The sequence below is a fragment of the Euleptes europaea genome, chromosome 1 (genome assembly GCF_029931775.1).
Source record: "Euleptes europaea isolate rEulEur1 chromosome 1, rEulEur1.hap1, whole genome shotgun sequence".
In the NCBI taxonomy this organism is placed as follows: domain Eukaryota; kingdom Metazoa; phylum Chordata; class Lepidosauria; order Squamata; family Sphaerodactylidae; genus Euleptes; species Euleptes europaea.
The window spans coordinates 93,084,745-93,104,287 of NC_079312.1; the positions used below are offsets into that span (position 1 = coordinate 93,084,745).

Below are 19,543 nucleotides of genomic sequence, written 5' to 3' on the forward strand. Positions count from 1 at the left end.
TTAGGTAAAACTGTCTTATACAAATTCCGAAGTCTGCATGGGTTAAACAACAAAATTTAAGACGGGAATTTTGTACACACCTGTTCACTTATTCCTGTTCCTCCATATACACACACAACTCGAAGCCCGAGTGGCTTTGAGAACTTCTTGCACTCCTTTGTAATCTGTAAAGCCAGCTCTCGAGTAGGAGTCATGATGACAGCTGAACAGAACAAAGATTAGGGTTGTAATAATAAAAATCATCATTTGCTTTCCATGCAGAGGGTCCCAGGTTCAAACCCCAGCATCTCTAGTTAAATGGATCAGGTAGTAGGGGATGTGAAAGACCCCTTCCTAAGATCCTGGAGAGCCACAGGCAGTCAGAGTTGACTTTGAGTGACCAATGGTCTGGCTCAGTGCAAGGCAGCTTCACGTATAACAAAAGGACAATGAAGCGCACAAGAAATGCAATATAAAAATGGTGGTCAGTGTGCACCCACAGAACACAGCTAAAACTCTGGCATTTTCCCCAAAGACCAAATATAATTCAAAGAGAAGAAGAAGAGTCGATTTTTATATGCCAACTTTCTCTACCACTTGAGAGAGAATCAAACCGGCTTACAATCACCTTCCCTTCCCTTCCCCACAACAGACACCCTGTGAGGGAGGTGGGGCTGAAAGACCTTTAAGAGAGCTGTGACTAGCCCAAGGTCACCCAGCTGGCTTCATGTGGAGGAGTGGGGAAACAAATCCAGTTCACCAGATTAGCATCTGCCACTCATGTGGAGGGGGAAATCAAACCTGGTTCTCCAGATCAGAGTTCACTGCTCTAAACCACCGCTTTTAACCACTACACCACACTGTGACGTAGCCACAGTCATTCATACCTTAGTTATGACAGAAGTGAATACTGTAGAAGCCCACAAGCTACAACTGGTGCAGAATGCAGCAGCCCAATCACTAACTGGGGCCAGAGAGGAACAACATAACATTCTCAATGTCATTTTTACCAAACACAATTTAAAGTGCTGGTTTTGAGCCCTAAATGCTCAGGAACCAGGAAACTTAAAGGTCTACTCTCCTCTAGGAGTCTTCCTGCATAATAAGGTCTGCTTCTGAGGCCCTTCTCCATGTGATGGTGGCTGGGTAGGTCACATGACACAGGATCGTTTCAACAGTGCCACCAAAATTACAGTGCTCCCTCCCCAGGAAAATCGGCCTGGTGATTTTGCTGATGGCATTTTGTTGACCAGTACAAACCATTATGCTGGTTTAATTGTTGTGTAAAGTCCTCTCCTTGTTGGTCACCTGAGGTCTTACCTTAGCCCAAAGATGGTGTTCAGAGACTTTTAAACAAACAAATGAAATGTACTGCACTGAATGGGATTTGCTACCATAAGAGGCGAGAGCCAAACTAGTCCATTTCCTGTTCAGACTTGACTCACTAATAGTTAGCCTACACACTCTAACAACATGGTTCGCAGAAGAATGTCATAATCAAGTCATTAGTACCTATTGGACCTTCTCCTTCCTCTAATGACCTCTGATCCATAATGTGCCTGTACATGGGCAACAGAAAAGCAATAGTCTTCCCACTTCCTGTTTTTGCAATGCCAATTAAATCACGTCCATTCATAATTGCAGGTATAGCTTGAGCCTGGATGGGGGTAGGCTTTTCATAGCCATGCCTTAAAGGGAGAAACAAATATATATCACATTGATGTTGAAAAGTATTCATACTATTAATATAATTTTAAGATTAATTATTAGGTATCATATGTTAATGTATTATACAAATGTAATGCTGTGTTTTTGATTTATTTTCCTAGAATTACCCAGTAATCCTTCACAAGCATGATAATTCTAAGGTAATTTCTTGTACAGAGATCTGCAAAGTAGCTGCAAACAACAAGTACCATGTCCAGAAACAGTCATAAGACACAGTTACTACACATTATATTTCTCACTTACTTTTTCAGGGAATTCAGTATTTTCATAGAAATGCCACATTGCACCCAAGTTTTGATTGGCTTTGGACATCCTTTACCCTTGACAGTAATTCCTTCCATTTCCAGCCGATATGCATTCACCTCTACAAAACACAAAGCAAGTAGAATAACCATTTTTCTACATTCGTTAATGCCTCCATGTAACATGAGAAAAGACATCAGAAAGCACTACCAATGTCTTTTTCTTTGTCCTAATGGAAGGCAGCTTCCCACAACATCAGATTCTTGCCCTTAAAATGAAACAACTGTGAAAATGACTGGTAAGTTACTAATGAAATCTTAAGGCATCAAATGAGGAAATGCAGGACCTCCAGTATCCAGGAGTGTTCACTCTTCGGCATAATCCCTCATCCCTTCCCACAGCTAACAACAGAACAAATTAACATTACCAGTTTCTGAAAAGTCAAAAGCGTGAGCCCTGCATGGGGAATGTCTACATAAAACACCAACTGAAATATAATACAAAAATTCGGCACAGGAAGAGAGTTCTCAGTTGGAGCCAGGCACAATGGACCAGATGCCTGCCTGTTGCCTCTTCTCCAATGGCCACAGCAATTGCAACAGGAAGCTAAGAGGAGGGCAGGTGTCCTCAGATGGATCTGGAACCAGGCATCCACTTCTCAAGACTCCCTTCCCTTCTGCTACAGGGGAGGGACTGTGGCTCAGTTTGTAGAGCATCTGCTTGACATGCAGATGGTCCCAGGTTCATTTCCACGGCATCTCCAGTTAAAGGAACTAGGCAAGTAGGCGATGTGAAAGACCTCTACCTGAGACCCTGGAGAGCCACTGCTGGTCTGTGTAGACAATACTGACTTCAATGGACCAAGGGTCTGATTCAGTATAAGGCAGCTTCATTTGTTCATGTGTACAGTTTCCCACCACTGCAAAAAATCTATCCCCCAAAGTCAGGGGCCCCCTCTAGAGTGCTCTCCAGTGAAGCAGAAGTTGCATTAATTGAAAGACGGAATTATAACTCATCAAGACTACATGGATCCCATCCCATGAAGATCCTATGAAGTTCAATTAAAAGGGGCTTATAGACTAATCTTGCCTGTGCGCTCCACAATCTCCCAGTAGCCCCTTTTCACCTGTAAAAAATAATGATGCAAGGAGTAAGGGGACCTGCATGGGGAAAAGAAAAATGCAGGACCCAAGACTGCAGCAGGAGAAACTACCCCTCTCTGCTACTTATGTCAATAATCTTCCTGAATCAGCACTACTGGCAAGAGAAGGGGTAATTTCGCCCACTTAAGTCTCTATGTTGCAGCTCCCTGTCCTGCTTGGCTTTTTCTCCATGCAGATCTGCTGACATCAGGTTTTCACTGATCAAATGGAACTGCTGGTGAGGGAGAACACGGGCAAATATCAGCTTCCACAAGCACCTCATGATCACACTTTGGATTAGGCAACCAACCATATTTAAGAGTTGCTTTTTTGAGTTAATTACCTTCTTGAGTCATTTTAGCTAGCTCTGGAACTTCAACATAGAAGTTTTTCCTGTAGGGCTCATATTCAATCTTTCCGTGATCAACTGGTTCCAGCAGTTTCCTGTGTTTCGTCTGATAGCCTGTTAGTGCAGTCTGAAGGTCAACTTCCTCCTCTTCAGAGGAATACTGTTGAGTAGTAAAATCAAAAGCTAAACAAACAGCATCGGCAGAGTTTGTTTTTTATCACTTCATCACTGTTATTACTTTACTTAATTCCTTCTTGCTCTGAAGATCTCTCCAAATATACATACTTACTGGCTTTACCACTCACTTTAATACATTTGTCCATTCACTTACATATGTTTTCTGGAGATCTTTCTAACAAGGATATAATTAGGCCAGTATCTATTCACGCAGAATGCAGTACAGCAGCCATTCCAGCAAGGGATGGTTGAGAAATATTTTCAGTGGTTAGGCAGTAGGGCTTTTGTTGCCTAAGAATCAACTCCACCTTCCACAAATGCTGTTCTCTGACATCCTCACTGTGCTGGCAGCCGGCACTAATATCCATCACCCTTCCTCCCCCCCCTCCCCCGTTACAAATTTGACAATAATGCATTTTAAATGAAACATAGCATACAAATATATACATATGAACCATGCTTAATTTGCATGACTTCAAGAATATAGACAGCCAAGCACAGTCTGGCCCATGGAACTAAATGAGACTGTATTATGGTAAAAAAAATATTATCCCAAATGCCTCGTTTTACCAAATGAAGACCCACTTCATTACCTCCATTGCATCTTGGTCGTTCACCATGAGCTCTCCTTTTTTCTTTTCTGTCTCTGGAGATGCTTTTTTGGTTTTAACCACAGTAACAACTTTAGTAACTGTTGGCCCAGTTTTCTAAAAACAAAAGGTCACAACTGTAAAAAACAGTTTACAGAACTCAAAAGCATCTTATACAAAACTAACCAACAATATCAATCACTCTTCTAAATAACTATATAACTTAATTTTAATAGCACATATTCAAATAGAATTCTGAAACAGGCCTATTTATAATAGACTTTAATACTCAGCATTATACCGTATATACTCGCGTATAAGCCGAGTTTTTTCAGCCCAAAAAATGGGCTGAAAAAGCCGGCCTCGGCTTATACGCGGGTCAATACGGGGGAGGAAGGAAAGAGGAGGGGGGAAGGGGGGAAACTTACCGCCGCGCCGTGCCGCTTCCTGCCGCCGGGAGAGGGCTGGGGCAGCCTCCTGCAATTGCAGGAAGGCTGCCCCGCCCCCCCCCCCCGCGCCGCACCGCCGTTTCTCCCCGCCGGGAGAGGGCTGGGGCAGCCTCCTGCCATTGCAGGAAGGCTGCCCCGCCCCCCGCCCCCCGCCGTTTCTCCCCGCCGGGAGAGGGCTGGGGCCGCCTCCTGCAATTGCAGGAAGGCTGCCCCGCCCCCTCCCCCGCGCCGCCGTTTCTCCCCGCCGGGAGAGGGCTGGGGCAGCCTCCTGCAATTGCAGGAAGGCTGCCCCGCCCCTACCACCGTTTCTCCCCGCCGGGAGAGGGCTGGGGCAGCCTCCTGCAATTGCAGGAAGGCTGCCCCACCCCCCCCCCCGCGCCGCCCCGCCGTTTCTCCCCGCCGGGAGCGGCCTTGGGCAGCCTCCTGCAATTGCAGGAAGGCTGCCCCGGGCCGCGCCGCCACTGGACCCTCGCCGCTGGAGAGCCCTGTAAGGTAAGCCTGCGGGGGGGGGGGGTTATAAGCCGACCCTCGGCTTATACGCGGGTGCCTAATTTTTCCCCATTTTTGGGGAGAAATTAGGCACCTCGGCTTATACGCGGGTCGGCTTATACATGGGTATATACGGTACATTCAGCTAATCCTTTTCTATCCTTGCTTCATATACTGTTGCTAAAATGGTAGGATATAACATCTACAACTCAGAAAATACTGAACAAAAGAAACATACTTTTTCACTTCCGCCTCCACCTTTGACACTCCTCATATTAAATTTCTTGACCTCCTCCTTAACTTCTTCCATGTATGCATCTAATGGATCCAATTCTTCATCTTCAATCTCGTTACCTTCCTTCTCCCCTTCTGCAGTTTCCTCATCATCATCTAATACAAAGAGAGGGGTTTTAATACAACGGTGCTTGCACAGGGGACCTTTACCTTTATTATAGAAATGCCCTGACCTGGATGGCCCAGGCTAGCCTGATCTCGTCAGATCTCAGAAGCTAAGCAGGGTCAGCCCTGCTTAGTATTTGGATGGGAGACCACCAAGGAATACCAGGGTTGCTGTGCAGAAAAAGACACTGGCAAACCACCTCTGTTAGTCTCTTGCCATGAAAACCCCAAAAGGGGTCGCCATAAGTCGGCTGCGACTTGACGGCACTTTACACACACACATTATAGAAACACATATTTTCATAGATATAGCTGAGACATTTTGCATGCTGAACTTAAGAGAAGCAGAAGAGGACCTTCTGCATAAACAAGATACCCTGATCTTCCTCTGCAAGACCTGATTAACTGAATTTAGAAGCTCTCTTAAATATTGTTATACATTTATACTCATATTCACTCACTAAAATAATAACCCCAAACATGAAACTTGCTGAACAAGTTGCCATTCTCTCTCCCACTTTTATCACAAATCATGCCGTGAGAGTAAGCCACCTGAACCATCCACTAAACCATAATGAAAAACTCTCCCTTTTTTAGAACTCATCAGCTGTCCCCCCTGTATGCTACTATCTCTCTAGTCACCAGGTCCAAGAAGGTCTCCTACTCAGTTCAGTCTTTCTGGAACCACTTTGAATTTCCAATTGCACAGGACAAGCTTTTTCAGTCACATTATAAGCCTTCCAGAACCATCCTTACTGAATTTGTCACATTCCATACTGCAGACGCATATTTTAGGAAGAGACTTTTGGAATACGTCCAAGAATTTCCCACAGCAAAGTCATCCTGATCCTCACATCTCACCAAAATTCAGTTATGGTTGGGCAGGCCCAGTAAATGTGATCTTGCACTTTTTTTTTAGGCCATGTTCAACAGCTACACAAAGCTTATTCTTCCTCAAATAAGTTATATAAAAAGTAATACCATCATCATCTTCTAAGCTCCATTTCTTTCCTTGCTTCATTTCTTCAATTTCTTTTTTCAATTCTCCTATATTTTCCATTGCTTTCTTGCGTTGTTCTTCTCTCCATTTCTCCACTCTCTCTTTTCGTTTTCTCATTTCCTCTTCCAGTTTGTTCTGATCAAAATTCTTTAAAGAAAAAAAGCAATCAAAGGAAAAGTTACTTATCATTGTCCAGTCAATTTAAATAAAATTCCAACCCCAGAGAAATCAGTAAGAGGAGATATGCAAAACCAAGACATGGCAAATAAACCATGGTACACCAAAATACGGTTACCATTTACTTTCAGTGCAATTTCAAAGCCGTACTGAACTCCCTACAACCTGAAAGCCAAAGAACAGAATGGCCTACCAGGTACTGCAAAAAACTGATGACACTTCACAACAAACCATCACAGATGGAAACTCTTGTGTAGGTTATGTGAGCTGTTCACTGGGAGCAACTATATTAAGAGCTCTGGATGATTATTGCTTGCTTGGGGTTTGCTGATGATATACCAATCAAATGAATGTACGCTAAAGTACCATCTGGGCATACTTGACAGTTATTCCATTATACAGGACAGAAAAAAATACATGGTGTGGAAGACAACAAGAAGCAAACAAATTACAATCCCACAGCTGGACGACAGTAATTCCAAAAGAAGTGGTCACAGCATCAGACTGTGGTCACATCCCACCTACAGTTTGCCTCCTACTTGTTATGAAGTCCTGTGTTAATCAATCGTGTTTAATATCATTTTTTCAATAGGAAAACAAATAAACAGAAAGATGTTTGCGCTATGTCCAATATGGAAACTAACAAGGCTCTTCCCAGATTTCAAAAACACCATGAAGTTGGAAAAACAGAATGGTTATTAGAACAGTTTGCTTTATAACTGCCACTGTACATACGCTAACATCTTTATCCTTTTCTTCTTCTTTGTCTTCTTTCTCTTTTTTCTTCTCCTTGGTAACTTCTACCCCTTCTACCTTTTCTTTAGATCGTGATCTGAAAAGACAATTTCAAGAACTGCATTTAACTGAAGGGCACTTCGGTCCCCCCGCCGAGAAGCGGTATGGGTAAAGAACAGAAACGGTGAGATGGCACAATGACGTATCTGCCTGAAAGAACTCATCACATGCAAATCATACCGATATCAAAGGTTTCAGATACACTGTACCCTGCATAGGATGTTGTGTATATACTATGTGTTCAGATGCTATGAATTTAGTGAGACTTACTCCTAAGTAAGTATACACAACACTGCAGCCTTAAATCAGAATATAAATGTCAGTGTGTGTACTGCATTCTTTCCTACTACAGCCTCTTGATATCGCCTCAAATGGCATTCCACGTGACAGGAGCAGGAAGGGAAAGTGAGCTGCACTCCATTGCAGGGACATAAACCTTTGATTCTAGCCTTAATCTCTTATCAAGTGCATCAATTTTATATACAACCATTGGGAATATACTCATTCCTACACTTTTTTGCCAGTTGCAAATTTCATTTCCAGAATACTTAAGGGTCAATACTCTAAGGGTTCTAATGTTTATTTTACACCTCCTTGAAGGCCGCAACATGTGCAAATCAACTAAAAAAAACGAATGCTAGTTTTGCTAAGTGATTTAGCACTTGCCTTGGAAGTGTTAGTGATCTCTAAGGAATCACTGCTGGCTGATTTTTTAAAAAAATCTTTCCCTCAGAATTTGACACACTTGGCTTCAATATGAACACCATTTATCATGTTTATTATGGATTTTTTATTATTCCCACCTCTTCTACCACAAAAAGGACAAATCCAATCGAAACATGTGTTAACCCAAGGCAATAAATGTACAAATCATTTCTGGTTGGTAAAATCTTATTAAGTTCTCTTTAGAGCCCACTGAACTATTTTAACAGAAACCATACGCTTATCTTGAGACAGAATTTGTGTCACTGAAGTTTTAAAACGTGATTTTTGTTTCTTTGAACAAAGCTGCTATAGACTGCAGATACGGTTTACATATTTTAAATGAATAACCTAATTTCATGCTTGCTAGTATTTCTCATTCCACACATCTGATTTTAAATTTTAGAACTCTGACCTGTAGAACAAAGAGGATCTTATGACTCTGTTGCTAATGATGAAGTCTCCTTCTCATAGAAGAGTCATGTTATTGTTGGTACAGAAGTCACTGTTCTATTCAGGCACCATTACTCTGTACCAGTGTCCATCATAACCCATAGATTGGGGTCCCCAAACTTTGAGCCTGCAGGCAGCTTTGGAATTTTGAGAGGGGATGGCTGATGACTAAAATGGCTGATGCAGAAAGTGCAGCCAAACCTAAAATGGCTGCTACAGGAGTCAAAGCCAAACATAATACCTCATCCTTGTTTTGCAAAAGAATTGCAGAAGGGGGGAGGGAGGGGTGGAGAAAGGGGAAACGGAATCCCACACTAAGGGAACACAGACGCTTACCAGTGCACCTGATCATATAGCAGCTGTGGCTGCTATTGCAGTGGAAGGCTCTTTCATTTGAATGACGTCAACCAACAAAAAGCCCTAATTTACCATGTCCCCACCAACTTTCTGTAAAGCTCAGCAGGCACCAGAGAATGTAATGGCAGGCACAATGGTGCCCACAGGTGCCACGTTGTGGAACTCTGCTGTAAATTATCTCCTCCTACCCCTTTGAAGTGTCTTGTGCATTCTCTCCCCCTCCACAATTAGTGAGCTAACTGAAGAGAGATGTGGGGCAAAGGGCTTAGGGTAAGAGGGAAAATGAAGAAATGAAGCTCCTGAGGTAAATAAATGGATAGATATGTCAGGGCAAACACTATGAGCTTAAAATTAAGGGGGGGGGGCATCCACAGAAGTAGAGGAGGAGCAGGACAAAGGCATGAAAGACAGCTATTACAAAACATTTCTCAAACTGGTTATAAACAAGATTATCTGAGGAACTAAATGCTGAACTAACCGGGCCAAAAAAAAAGGATTTATGTATGAAGGGCACACATATACTTCTTGGTATAAGCATACAAAGAGGAGAAATGCAAACATTTCCTCAGTGCTTAAAGACTGTTTAACTGTTCCTTTCTGTGCTGTGGGTTATTTCACATCATTTCCTGCTTTATTGTTCAATCTACTTTTTGGCCTCTCCATCTGCACAAATTCCTCCAATACAAGTTCCCTCTCGACTTCTCCCAAACTTGTGCTGTGCTGCTCCTTATCTGAAAACAGCAGATGCTCTTAAGCACTGAACACTTTCTAATGCTGGACTCTCTCTGTCTGGAAGCACATCTAATTCATGGTCATTTACAATTAATTTAAAATTATCCGTATCTTTCAAAATAACGTGTTCACTTTCTTCTTTGTCCTGGCTACATATATAGTTATTTTAATGGTACAATTGGATAAAATGCTACATAGAAGTAAGTTACCTGTTTTCTACTTTTTTATTCTTGCCAGGGCTGGAAGATCGGGATCGCCTTCCTCTGCTGCGACTTCTGGATCTTCTTCTCTCTCTACTCCGTGATCGTCTCCTCTCTCTACTCCGTTCCCTCTCTCTACTTCTTGAACGCCTACCAAAATGCAGAAGAGAGTTTTAAGTAGTATCTAGTTTGAAAAGGCATCGTTTGTCAGAAAGACAGCAGAAATGTGTATTTCAATAACCAACTCCTCCTTTTGAAGAATGTAACACCAGTTTCTGAATGGCTACAAGTTGTGAGAACAATATCTTTAGTAACTTTCTGGGAGGGGCCATGGCTTAGTGGTAGAGCATCTGCTTGGGATGCAGAAGGTCCCAGGTTCAATCCCCAGCATCTCCAGTTTTAAAAAGAAAGAAACAAACAAACAAACAGGTGGTAGGTGATATGAAATACCTCCACTTGAGCCACTGGAAAGCCGCTGCCAGTGTGAGTAGACAATACTGACCTTGATGAACCAACGGTCTGATTCAGTATAAGGCAGCTTCATGTGTCTAAATGAGCAAACTGAACTTCACTCAAGAATCAGAGCTAATTACTACAACATCAATATCTAAAAAGGGTTACGCTTATTCAATAAACTTCCTATGCATCATCAAGGCTATTTCGGTTGCCAGAAAACACAAGGTATTTAACTTTTCATTTGTTTCTTTAAAATATTTATATCCCACCTTATTTCATTGGACTCAAGGCAGCTAACAACACAACAATGTTATAAGAACCCAAAACATAAGAGTCCATTAACAAAATTAAAAATACACAGATTAAAACACACACAAACAGCCAGATCTGCAGGCACAGTTCACACTCCACCAAATGCCCTCTGAAACAGAATTATCTTGCTAATAGAGCTGTCCATACCCACTCTGGTACGCAAATCCAGAGGACTGAACCTACCACAGAGAAAGTCTGTGGCCTAGCTGCTGCTGTATAGACAATGCTAAGAGAGGCCACAACAAACAGAACGCTGTTTTAGAAATGCAGGTGATGTTTGGGAATATACTGGTAGATGCAGTTCAGCAGATATCAGCACCTTAGGTGGCAAATGGTTTTAAAGCTAATAACCAGCACTTTTGAGTTGGGTGTGGAAGCTAATGTACCCACTGAAATTGACACAGCACAGGAGTAGTATGTTCCAAGAGACTAACCCCTTGGACAGGAATTCTGCTGCCACATTTGTACTGACTGAAGCTTCTGAGACATCTTAAAACACAGCCCCATACAAAACATATGACAGTAGTCCAACCTGGAGTTTACAATAGCATGACTCAGTCTGCTGAGTCTAAATAAGGTGCCACATAATGAGCAGCATGTAACTGACAGAAGGTACTCTTAGCAACAGCACTGACCTACTTCCCACACATCCCACACATAAGGTTTAAGACTGATTTAACAACATGTAAAAACTTCCTTTACAAATGCGATGAAAAATTGCGGCTTACCTCACACGCTTCCTGTCACGTGACCGAGATCGCCTCTTGTCCCTGCTCCGTGATCTCTCACGTCTGCGATCTCTGTCTCTACTTCTAGAACGTCTATCATCTCCACGCTTTGCTCTTTTGTCAGATGGAGAACGACTCCTAGAACGACTACCAGAGCGCCCTCGTGATGAGGAGCGCTTCCGATAATGCCTGTGGCAGTATATTAACAGGACAGTTAAGATATGCAGCACAATTAAAGAATAAACACTTCTTAAAAGAATCGGACATTCTAATTTCCAAGTATAACTAGTTGTAGGATTAGCTCTTGATGATCTTCAGTGGTATCACTGACACTTTAGCCTTAAGGTATAACTTATGGTTTGGTAGAGGGGCTGATTTGACATCACTTTGGTCTTTTGCAACCCCTTATTTTCATATGAAGCATGGCTCAAGGCAAAGAGGCATAACAATAAGAAGGGAAAAGCAACTAAGGCACTTAATGGCATAGTGACAAAAGGGCAAAACAAATGGTATATTAATATCCACTGAAACATTTCCAGTCTATATGCTATGTACATTAAATTCTGTGGGCGTAACATCCCATAGCTTATTGATCAAGCAGGAGATAACAAACCCAGCTCCTGGCAGCTTCCTCGGGCCAACTAGTCTGCCCCCTCTGCAGCTGCATTCTGTGCTCATCCCCAGTGGAATGGTGGGATAGCCTCATATGAGCACACTTCAAAATGGAGAGGGAGGGTGTGGAGAGTGTGCGAGAGGAACAAGAAAATTTTTAGGCCAAAGCTGTAATACATTCTTCATTGAGGAGCTTATTTTACCTCTTCCCTACATAGAGTACAATGAACTCTCCAAGTAGACTAGTTAAAATAAGTGCTCATGAAGTCAAAATAAGGAGATAATAAATCTAATATGAAGCTGAGGTTGCTAACCACAGCAAAGACAGAAAAAATTAGGTGAAGAGAGTAAGATGCTATTAAAAAACATTTCATCCTAACTAACTAGCTTATGGAGACCTTTTATGGAGCTGATATTATGGAGAAACTGAGGGCTTTGTGGTATCACAGAAAACTGTCAGCTCTGGCACCAGCAGTTTCTCACCACACATGCACTCAACTTAAACAGGGAGGGAACACCAGGACAAGGGGGAGCCACCTCTAAGAGGTGAATGAATGTGTGACTGGATCTCACACAGATATACTGGAAGAGGCGGGAGCTAGTGAAGTCATTAACAGCACATTTGTGTTTAGAAATGGTGAGATCAAAAACTATTATTTTAAATAGATTAACTCACTGTTTTTGTTTGGACAACTGTTGCTTTGTTGATCTAAGGAAATGAGAGAAATAAGGGTAAGCAAAGTGGTACCTTCTACTGGACCAGATTCTGATGATTCTGCATGAAAACTTTGATTCTGCCTGAAACAAAAGGGCCACAATCCAGGCATGCAATACTGGGGTTTCCCCCAATTTATCATGAAACCACATCTCCTGTGCAAGCTATTACAGTCAATGCCCAAACTAGATACTATATCCGACAAGGAGTATGTGCTTTAAGTAGTATGAAATTGGCTTTCAACCATAGGGAATCCATTTGCCTTGAGGCCAGGCTTCACCTGTACAAGACAGTTAGCTGTCTCAGCTGCTCTAACAGTATTTCATCACCTGATATGCAAACCTCGTAGATACTAGAGGAGACAGAGTTTCAGTAGCTGAGGGATTTCTTGTCACTAGGAATGAATACTCAAGAACAAAATACACATACCGTACATTAAACAAAATGACATGGGTGAAAGCCCTTTAGCCCTGTTGTACTTTAAAATACATGAAAGTAGAGACACTCTCACTGTATGTTAAGGTGAAACAAGGTATGTCCCACTCTCGATAAACACGATATGTGTACTCTGACCTCAGCTATTCATATGCCAGCATGTGCACATACATCAGACCAATATTACATACCACAGGCTAAATTAATGGTTCCAGATTCTCTAGGCAAGTGATGACCTTATTAGAACCTGAAACTGTTATGGTAAGAGGTTATTGGGGGATAAAGTTATCAACTTCATTAGGCAACTTTCTGATCTTACCTCCCTCATACTACTGCAACAGGCTTCATGCAGGGCTGCCTATGAAAAGTACGTCAAAGGTTCTACCACAAAAACACAGCAGCTCACTTCTGAACATGGCTGGTCCACTATGAGTGTACTACAACGATACTTCAAAGCCCGTATTACCAATAGGTTTCTGGCACAGATCAAAATAATAGCAATTATCTCAAAATTAGACTTAACACCCACTTATTTTTAAATGGTCTCCTTCCTTACACTCTACTCTGACCTCTGGGGATATTCTTCTAGAAGTACCATGTTTGTGACAAATCAGCACATAAAGCACAAGGCAACAGTGGTATCTCCCTGCTCTTGGAATCCCATTTGAGCCTATATCTCAGAAGCTATACAAAAAATCCTGCTTATATTATCTTTAGTAGCCCATGGTAATGGGAAGGTAGATTTTATTGCTTGTGTACCTTCTTGATCCGCCAAACAGAGCACGAGTCTAGATTATATTTTTAAAACGCCTTCTAAAAATAAATTACAACAGACCCGCAGCACAGAGATACAAGAATGAAAACCCACTGACTAGATTAGTATTTTATTAGTCACTGTTACCCCACCCGCAAACCTGGACAAAAGATGGAGTCGAAAACCGAGATTCAAAGAAGTCAACAACAGGAAAGCACAGGGGAATTAGGAAGACTATTTCAATCGCCTAAAAGGGAACCGAAGAGCCAGGAGAAACTGAGTGAAAGCGGCCCGCTTTGTAACGAAGGGCATTCGCCACGAGAGCCGCCCCCATCCACCACCCTCCCCTTCTGCTCCGGACGGCCACGAACCCTCCTGCGGCTCCCTCCCCCGCGTCTTCCCCCGCAGCCCCGGCCCAACCCCCAAGGCAGGCCCTACTCCAGGGCCGGCTCCCTCCCCAACGGAAAGGAACGGCCGGCCAAGTCTCGAGAAGCACCAGAGGCTCGCCCGAAACCCCCTCTGCTCACCTGGACTCCCGACCCATGGCGGCCCTGCCCGGAGAAACGCCAACAGCCGCCTTCCCGTTCTGACGCGATCCCTCACGGGCTAGGCGACAGCGACGGCGACGGCCATTTCCCAGAAAGCAAACGAAGAGGAAACGGACCAACGAACAGAGGACGGAAGCGGAAGCGGAAGCCGCCCCCCCCACATCTGCATGCAAGCTCACAGCGACCCCTGGTGCTCGGAGGAGCAAAATGCAGAGAGGGGCTTGGCGCAGTCGAGTATCTCAGCTAGGTTAGCGGTTCATTGCCGCAAAAGTAAACGGGAGACATGTAGCTCCGTAAAATGCAACCCGTTTTTTAGTTTACTATAAGATTTCACGGGCTGTGTGTGTTCAGTGCCGTCAAGTCGCTTCCGACTCATGGCGACCCTATGAATGAAAGTCCTCCAAAATGTCCTCTCTTTGACCGCCTTCTCAGATCATGGCTGGTCCAGTAGGAGCGTGCTAGAGCCTACTTATTTAGGTAAAGTGAGTCCGATGTAGGCAGGTTATTTGCTCGGGAACAACTGGGACCTCAGCGGGGTAGAATCTGATGCCATAGGAGCCATTTTCTCCAGGGGAACTAACCCCAAAAAGGTTTCATTAAATACGAATTAGGCGTAAGCCCTTTTAGTGCCAAAAATGTACACTCCAATGGCTTGGACATTTCTGCCATTTCTTCCAAAGGAGCCGTGAGCTGTATTCTGGAGACCAGCTGTTGTTCCAGGAGAACTCCCAGGCCGTGGCCAGCGTTATATATATAATTCAGAACCTACGGATTGCTGTAGGTAAGCAGCCCTTCCCGTACTTTTGATTCGAGTTGCCAAATGCAGCTTAGGGAACTTCCAGAGATTTGGGAACCCAGCTGAGGGAAAGAAGTGAGGATGTGATGCTCTGGAGACCCTTCTCAAAGGCTATTTCTTTCAGGGGAACACATCTCTGCATATCTGGACATCAGTAATTCTAAGAAAACTCCAGGCACCACTTTCGAGGTTGGTGTTAACCCTAGCTTTCATCACACCATTAGTTGTAATAATAATAATAATAAAACAACCACAGGGTATTTATACCCAGCCTTTCTGCTTTCAAAAAAGCATTCAAGATAACTCCTGTGGAGGGGAAGGTCGTATAGTATTTCCTTTTGTGGAGAAAGTTTGTTATAGGACTACAATTTGCCCAGGTAGGTAGACCACAAAGTTGCTTGCATTTGAAGAAATACAAGTGAGGCAGATGCTTAGTATGTGATAACTTAATCGACTCCACCAACGTAATTCATAACTGTCAAAGGCTTTCACGGTCAGAGTTCATTGGTTCTTGTAGGCTATCCGGGCTGTGACCGTGGTCTTGGTATTTTCTTTCCTGACGTTTCGCCAGCAGCTGTGGCCGGCGTCTTCAGAGGAGTAACAGAGACACTGTCCTTCAGTGTTACTCCTCTGAAGACGCCGGCCACAGCTGCTGGCGAAACATCAGAAAAGAAAATACCAAGACCATGGTCACACAGCCCGGATAGCCTACAAGAACCAATAATTCATAACTGCCTATTTTTGCTATGATGTATATCTGCAACACAGCCATTGGTTAGTGAACAGTTTCTTTAGCACCTCAAGCAAATGTCCTAAACGTAGTCAGTTGTACTGTTTGGACCCTACAATACAGACTCCCAAGCAGAAATGCAGCTGCTGTAGATCTTATTCTTGGTTTCAGGCTCTAGACATGGCTCCTCTTGCTAATGTGGCAAATCTGATGCTATGCTCAATTGCAGCCAAGCCTGTGAACAAATCAGCACTAACCTTCTCCAACTCCAAACTGTAGTTTTCTTCTTTCTACAGCTAGTTGGACGAAGTAGCTTAGCTGTTACAACTGATAACATGGAAACAAGCATCCCCAAGTGCCAATGATCCAGCGCTTGCTTCCTGTACCCCAAGTTATTTTTCAAAAACTCCTCTAAATCAGCAGTCCCCAACGTGGTGCTCATGGACACCATAGCGCCCACCAAGACCTTTCCTGAAGCCTACCAAGTGTTTTAGGAAGTGGGCAGAGCCAGGTGGGTTTGTCAACCAGCAAGATTTCTGATGGGCCATGGGAGATTTGGTTGGCTTTTTGGATTTTTTAAAAAATGTTGCTTTGCCATCACACAGATCCCTGAGGGACCCCACTGCTCATATCCCTCCATTGTGAGAACTGACCAGACTCCTATTCTCTGCTTCCTATTTCTCAGCCAGCTCTCAATCCATAAGAGGACTTGTCCTCTTATCCCATGACTATGAAGTTTGCTTAGCAAACTTTGTCATAAGCATTTTGGAAATCCAAAAGCACAGTGTCCACATGGTCATTTCTGTCTACATGCTTATTGACACTTTCAAAGAACTCTGAAAGGTGAGACAGGACCTAGCTTTGCAGGAATCATGTTAGTTTTTGTTCAGCAGGGCTTACCCTTCTATATGCTTGACAATTCTATCTTTAATAATGCTATCCCTCAATTTACCTGGAAGAGACGTTAAGCTAATTGGTCTATAATTTCCTAGATCCCCCTGGAACCCTTTTTATAAATGGGTGTTACATTGGCCATTCTCCAATCCTCTGGTACAGAGGCTGATCTTAGGGTCTTGTTACATATCATTGTTAGAAGTTCAACAGTTTCCCATTTTAGTTCTTGAAGAACTCTGGTCCAGAGTCTGGTCCAGGTGACTTGTTAGTTTGCAGTTTGTATGTTCTAGAACTTCCTGCCTTGTTGCCACAATTTTGATATTCAATTTTGTTACCACAATCATTGATCTTCAAAGTGGATTACACAAGGTAAATTGGTGTGATCAACAGAACACATCTGATAAGCTAAATAGCAGGACCAGGATTACAGAAACAAAGCATAACTACTAGACATGTTGTCAACGCCAAAAAGTGGAATTACATAGGTAGAAAACAATGTAGTGAGAACATAACAAATATGACATATTATATACAACATTGCAGCCCATAGTCCTATTTTTTTATTAAAGCACCTTCATGAAACATTGCATTATAATAGAACCCTATTACTTTTATAAAAATGTCATCCTGAACAATTCTGGCATTCCACAAACTATGTAGGCAGGCCATTCTACAAGGTGGGGGCCTCAACAGAAAATGCACTTGTATAGGCAGTTATTGGTCTTACCCATTTGCAGGGTGCTACCTGCAGAAGGCCCTGCTCAGATGAGCAAAGCTGTCACGGCGGAAGATAGGAGGCAGTCCTGCAGATATAAGGGTCAAAGGCCATAAGGGGCTTTGTGCTTGATAGCCAGTCCCATGAACTGAGCCAAGTAAATGATGAGCAGCCAAAAGAACTGCAGAATGGCTGTTATATCCATGCTGCACCTAAGCCCTGATAGTAGCTGAGCTGGGCATTTTGTACCAACTAAGCCTCTGAGTTGACTTTGAGGGCAGACCCATGTAAAGTTCATTGCAGTAGCTTAGTCTTGGATATTACTGTGGCATGGATCTAGGCAAAGCCCAGACTGGCCAAGCCAAGGTAGGGGGCCATCTTCTGGAACTGGAAAAAAGCTGCATTAACTTGCTTCGCCAGGGTAATGCTGGCCCTAGAATAACCCTTAGGCTCTTAACTGAGTCAGCAAGGGTCTACTGAACTCCATCCAAAGTGGGAAGCACAATGTTCTTCAACGCCTCAAGCTTCCCAACCAGCATTACCTCCATCTTGTCAGGATTCAGTTTCACTTTGTTCACTCTTAGCCATTTAACCACAGCAGTCAGGCAGCAGCTCAAGACCTCTACCACATCACCAAGCGATTTGGATAGAGAGAGCTGGGTATCATCCTGTGGTAACCAGTTTGTGGCTGCACCAACCACATTGTGTCAGAATTCCAAAGGAGCCCACAGGCTTAAAAAGGTTGGAGACGCCTGACATAGAGATTGAATATCCTACATTGATGACAACTAGTCTGATGGTAACCCTTTGAATCTGGTCTATATGGAAAAATTTAAACCAATCCAGAGCACAACCCAAGACCTACTTCTGACTCCCAATATCTCAAAAAGATAGCATAGTCCACTGTATCAATGCTGCAGAGAAATCCAGTAAGAGCAGCAAAGAGGCATACACAAGGCCTGAGCATAATATTTCTGTATATTGCCTCATTTCTACTGTAGTCAATCTAAAGAATCTTGGTTCCCAGATGTTTACTTTTCCCCAATGCTGCAAGAACCCTTCAAAAACTGAAAATTAATTGTGAACAATCACTGCAGTGTTTATTAATGAATAACCAACACAATGCATGAGAAATGGTAAACATAATTTTAATAAATTTAATAGAACCAATGTAGAAATAAGCACTACAATAGACATACGTGACGCATAAGATTAACTGTATCAGGGAATCCCAGTTTTGCAAAAGTAACATATCAAACACCTTCTGAACATTTTACCTGTTATTACATCCCATATATCTTTTTACAGCAGAGAAAGCTACATTAAAAGGTTCTATCTTCTTGCTTTTAAATTTTACAAGCAAGTAACTTACATAAAAAGATCCAATTAGACCCAAAATTCATAGTTGGATTAAGGTTTAAAAATCCAGCATGGCAAGCCTGAACAACGGGGTTAAAGAATACTAGAAGAGGTCACAATTTATATTATTATAATGGCTTAACTTTAACAACTGAAATTTTGGAATGCTTAAAGGCTCTGCATTTTTCACATTTCTGTGGAGAAGATGGAGCATTTCTATAATTACCATTTTCCAACACAAAACCTTCAACAACCTCAGTTTTAGCTATCTGACAAGCCATTTTTCTGAATCTTCTGTAGCCCATCCATTGCTTATGCTTCAATAGGTGAGCAGAAATATAGTAAAAAAGAGCTATTTTACATTACCTGCCAGAACATGTACAATTAGATATTTAGATTTTACAGTAGGGCAAAGCCCATGGAACACAACAGAACATGTTGTCCAGAACCAAGTGGGTAGATGCACATGGGAAATAACATACAAGCTGAGTTTTGCTTATGTTTCTGCCATAACTGTTCCCCACTGCT

The 19,543-nt window shown here is 42.8% G+C and overlaps 1 protein-coding gene across 1 annotated transcript in view; it reads right to left on the minus strand.

Moving 5' to 3' along the window:
• DDX46 (DEAD-box helicase 46) overlaps positions 1–14,534 on the minus strand; it is a 30,877-nt gene extending 16,343 nt beyond the window's left edge. The window contains exons 1-12 of the mRNA XM_056852808.1: positions 14,501–14,534; positions 12,746–12,778; positions 11,458–11,646; positions 9,971–10,111; positions 7,458–7,554; positions 6,527–6,692; positions 5,385–5,536; positions 4,212–4,325; positions 3,436–3,601; positions 1,951–2,071; positions 1,492–1,667; positions 81–202 (exon numbers count right to left, since the gene is read on the minus strand). Of these exons, the coding sequence (XP_056708786.1) occupies positions 81–202; positions 1,492–1,667; positions 1,951–2,071; positions 3,436–3,601; positions 4,212–4,325; positions 5,385–5,536; positions 6,527–6,692; positions 7,458–7,554; positions 9,971–10,111; positions 11,458–11,646; positions 12,746–12,778; positions 14,501–14,517 (1,494 nt within the window). The 5' untranslated portion in view covers positions 14,518–14,534. The remainder of the gene's footprint in view (positions 1–80; positions 203–1,491; positions 1,668–1,950; positions 2,072–3,435; positions 3,602–4,211; positions 4,326–5,384; positions 5,537–6,526; positions 6,693–7,457; positions 7,555–9,970; positions 10,112–11,457; positions 11,647–12,745; positions 12,779–14,500) is intronic.
• Between the last annotated feature and the right edge of the window lie 5,009 nt (positions 14,535–19,543).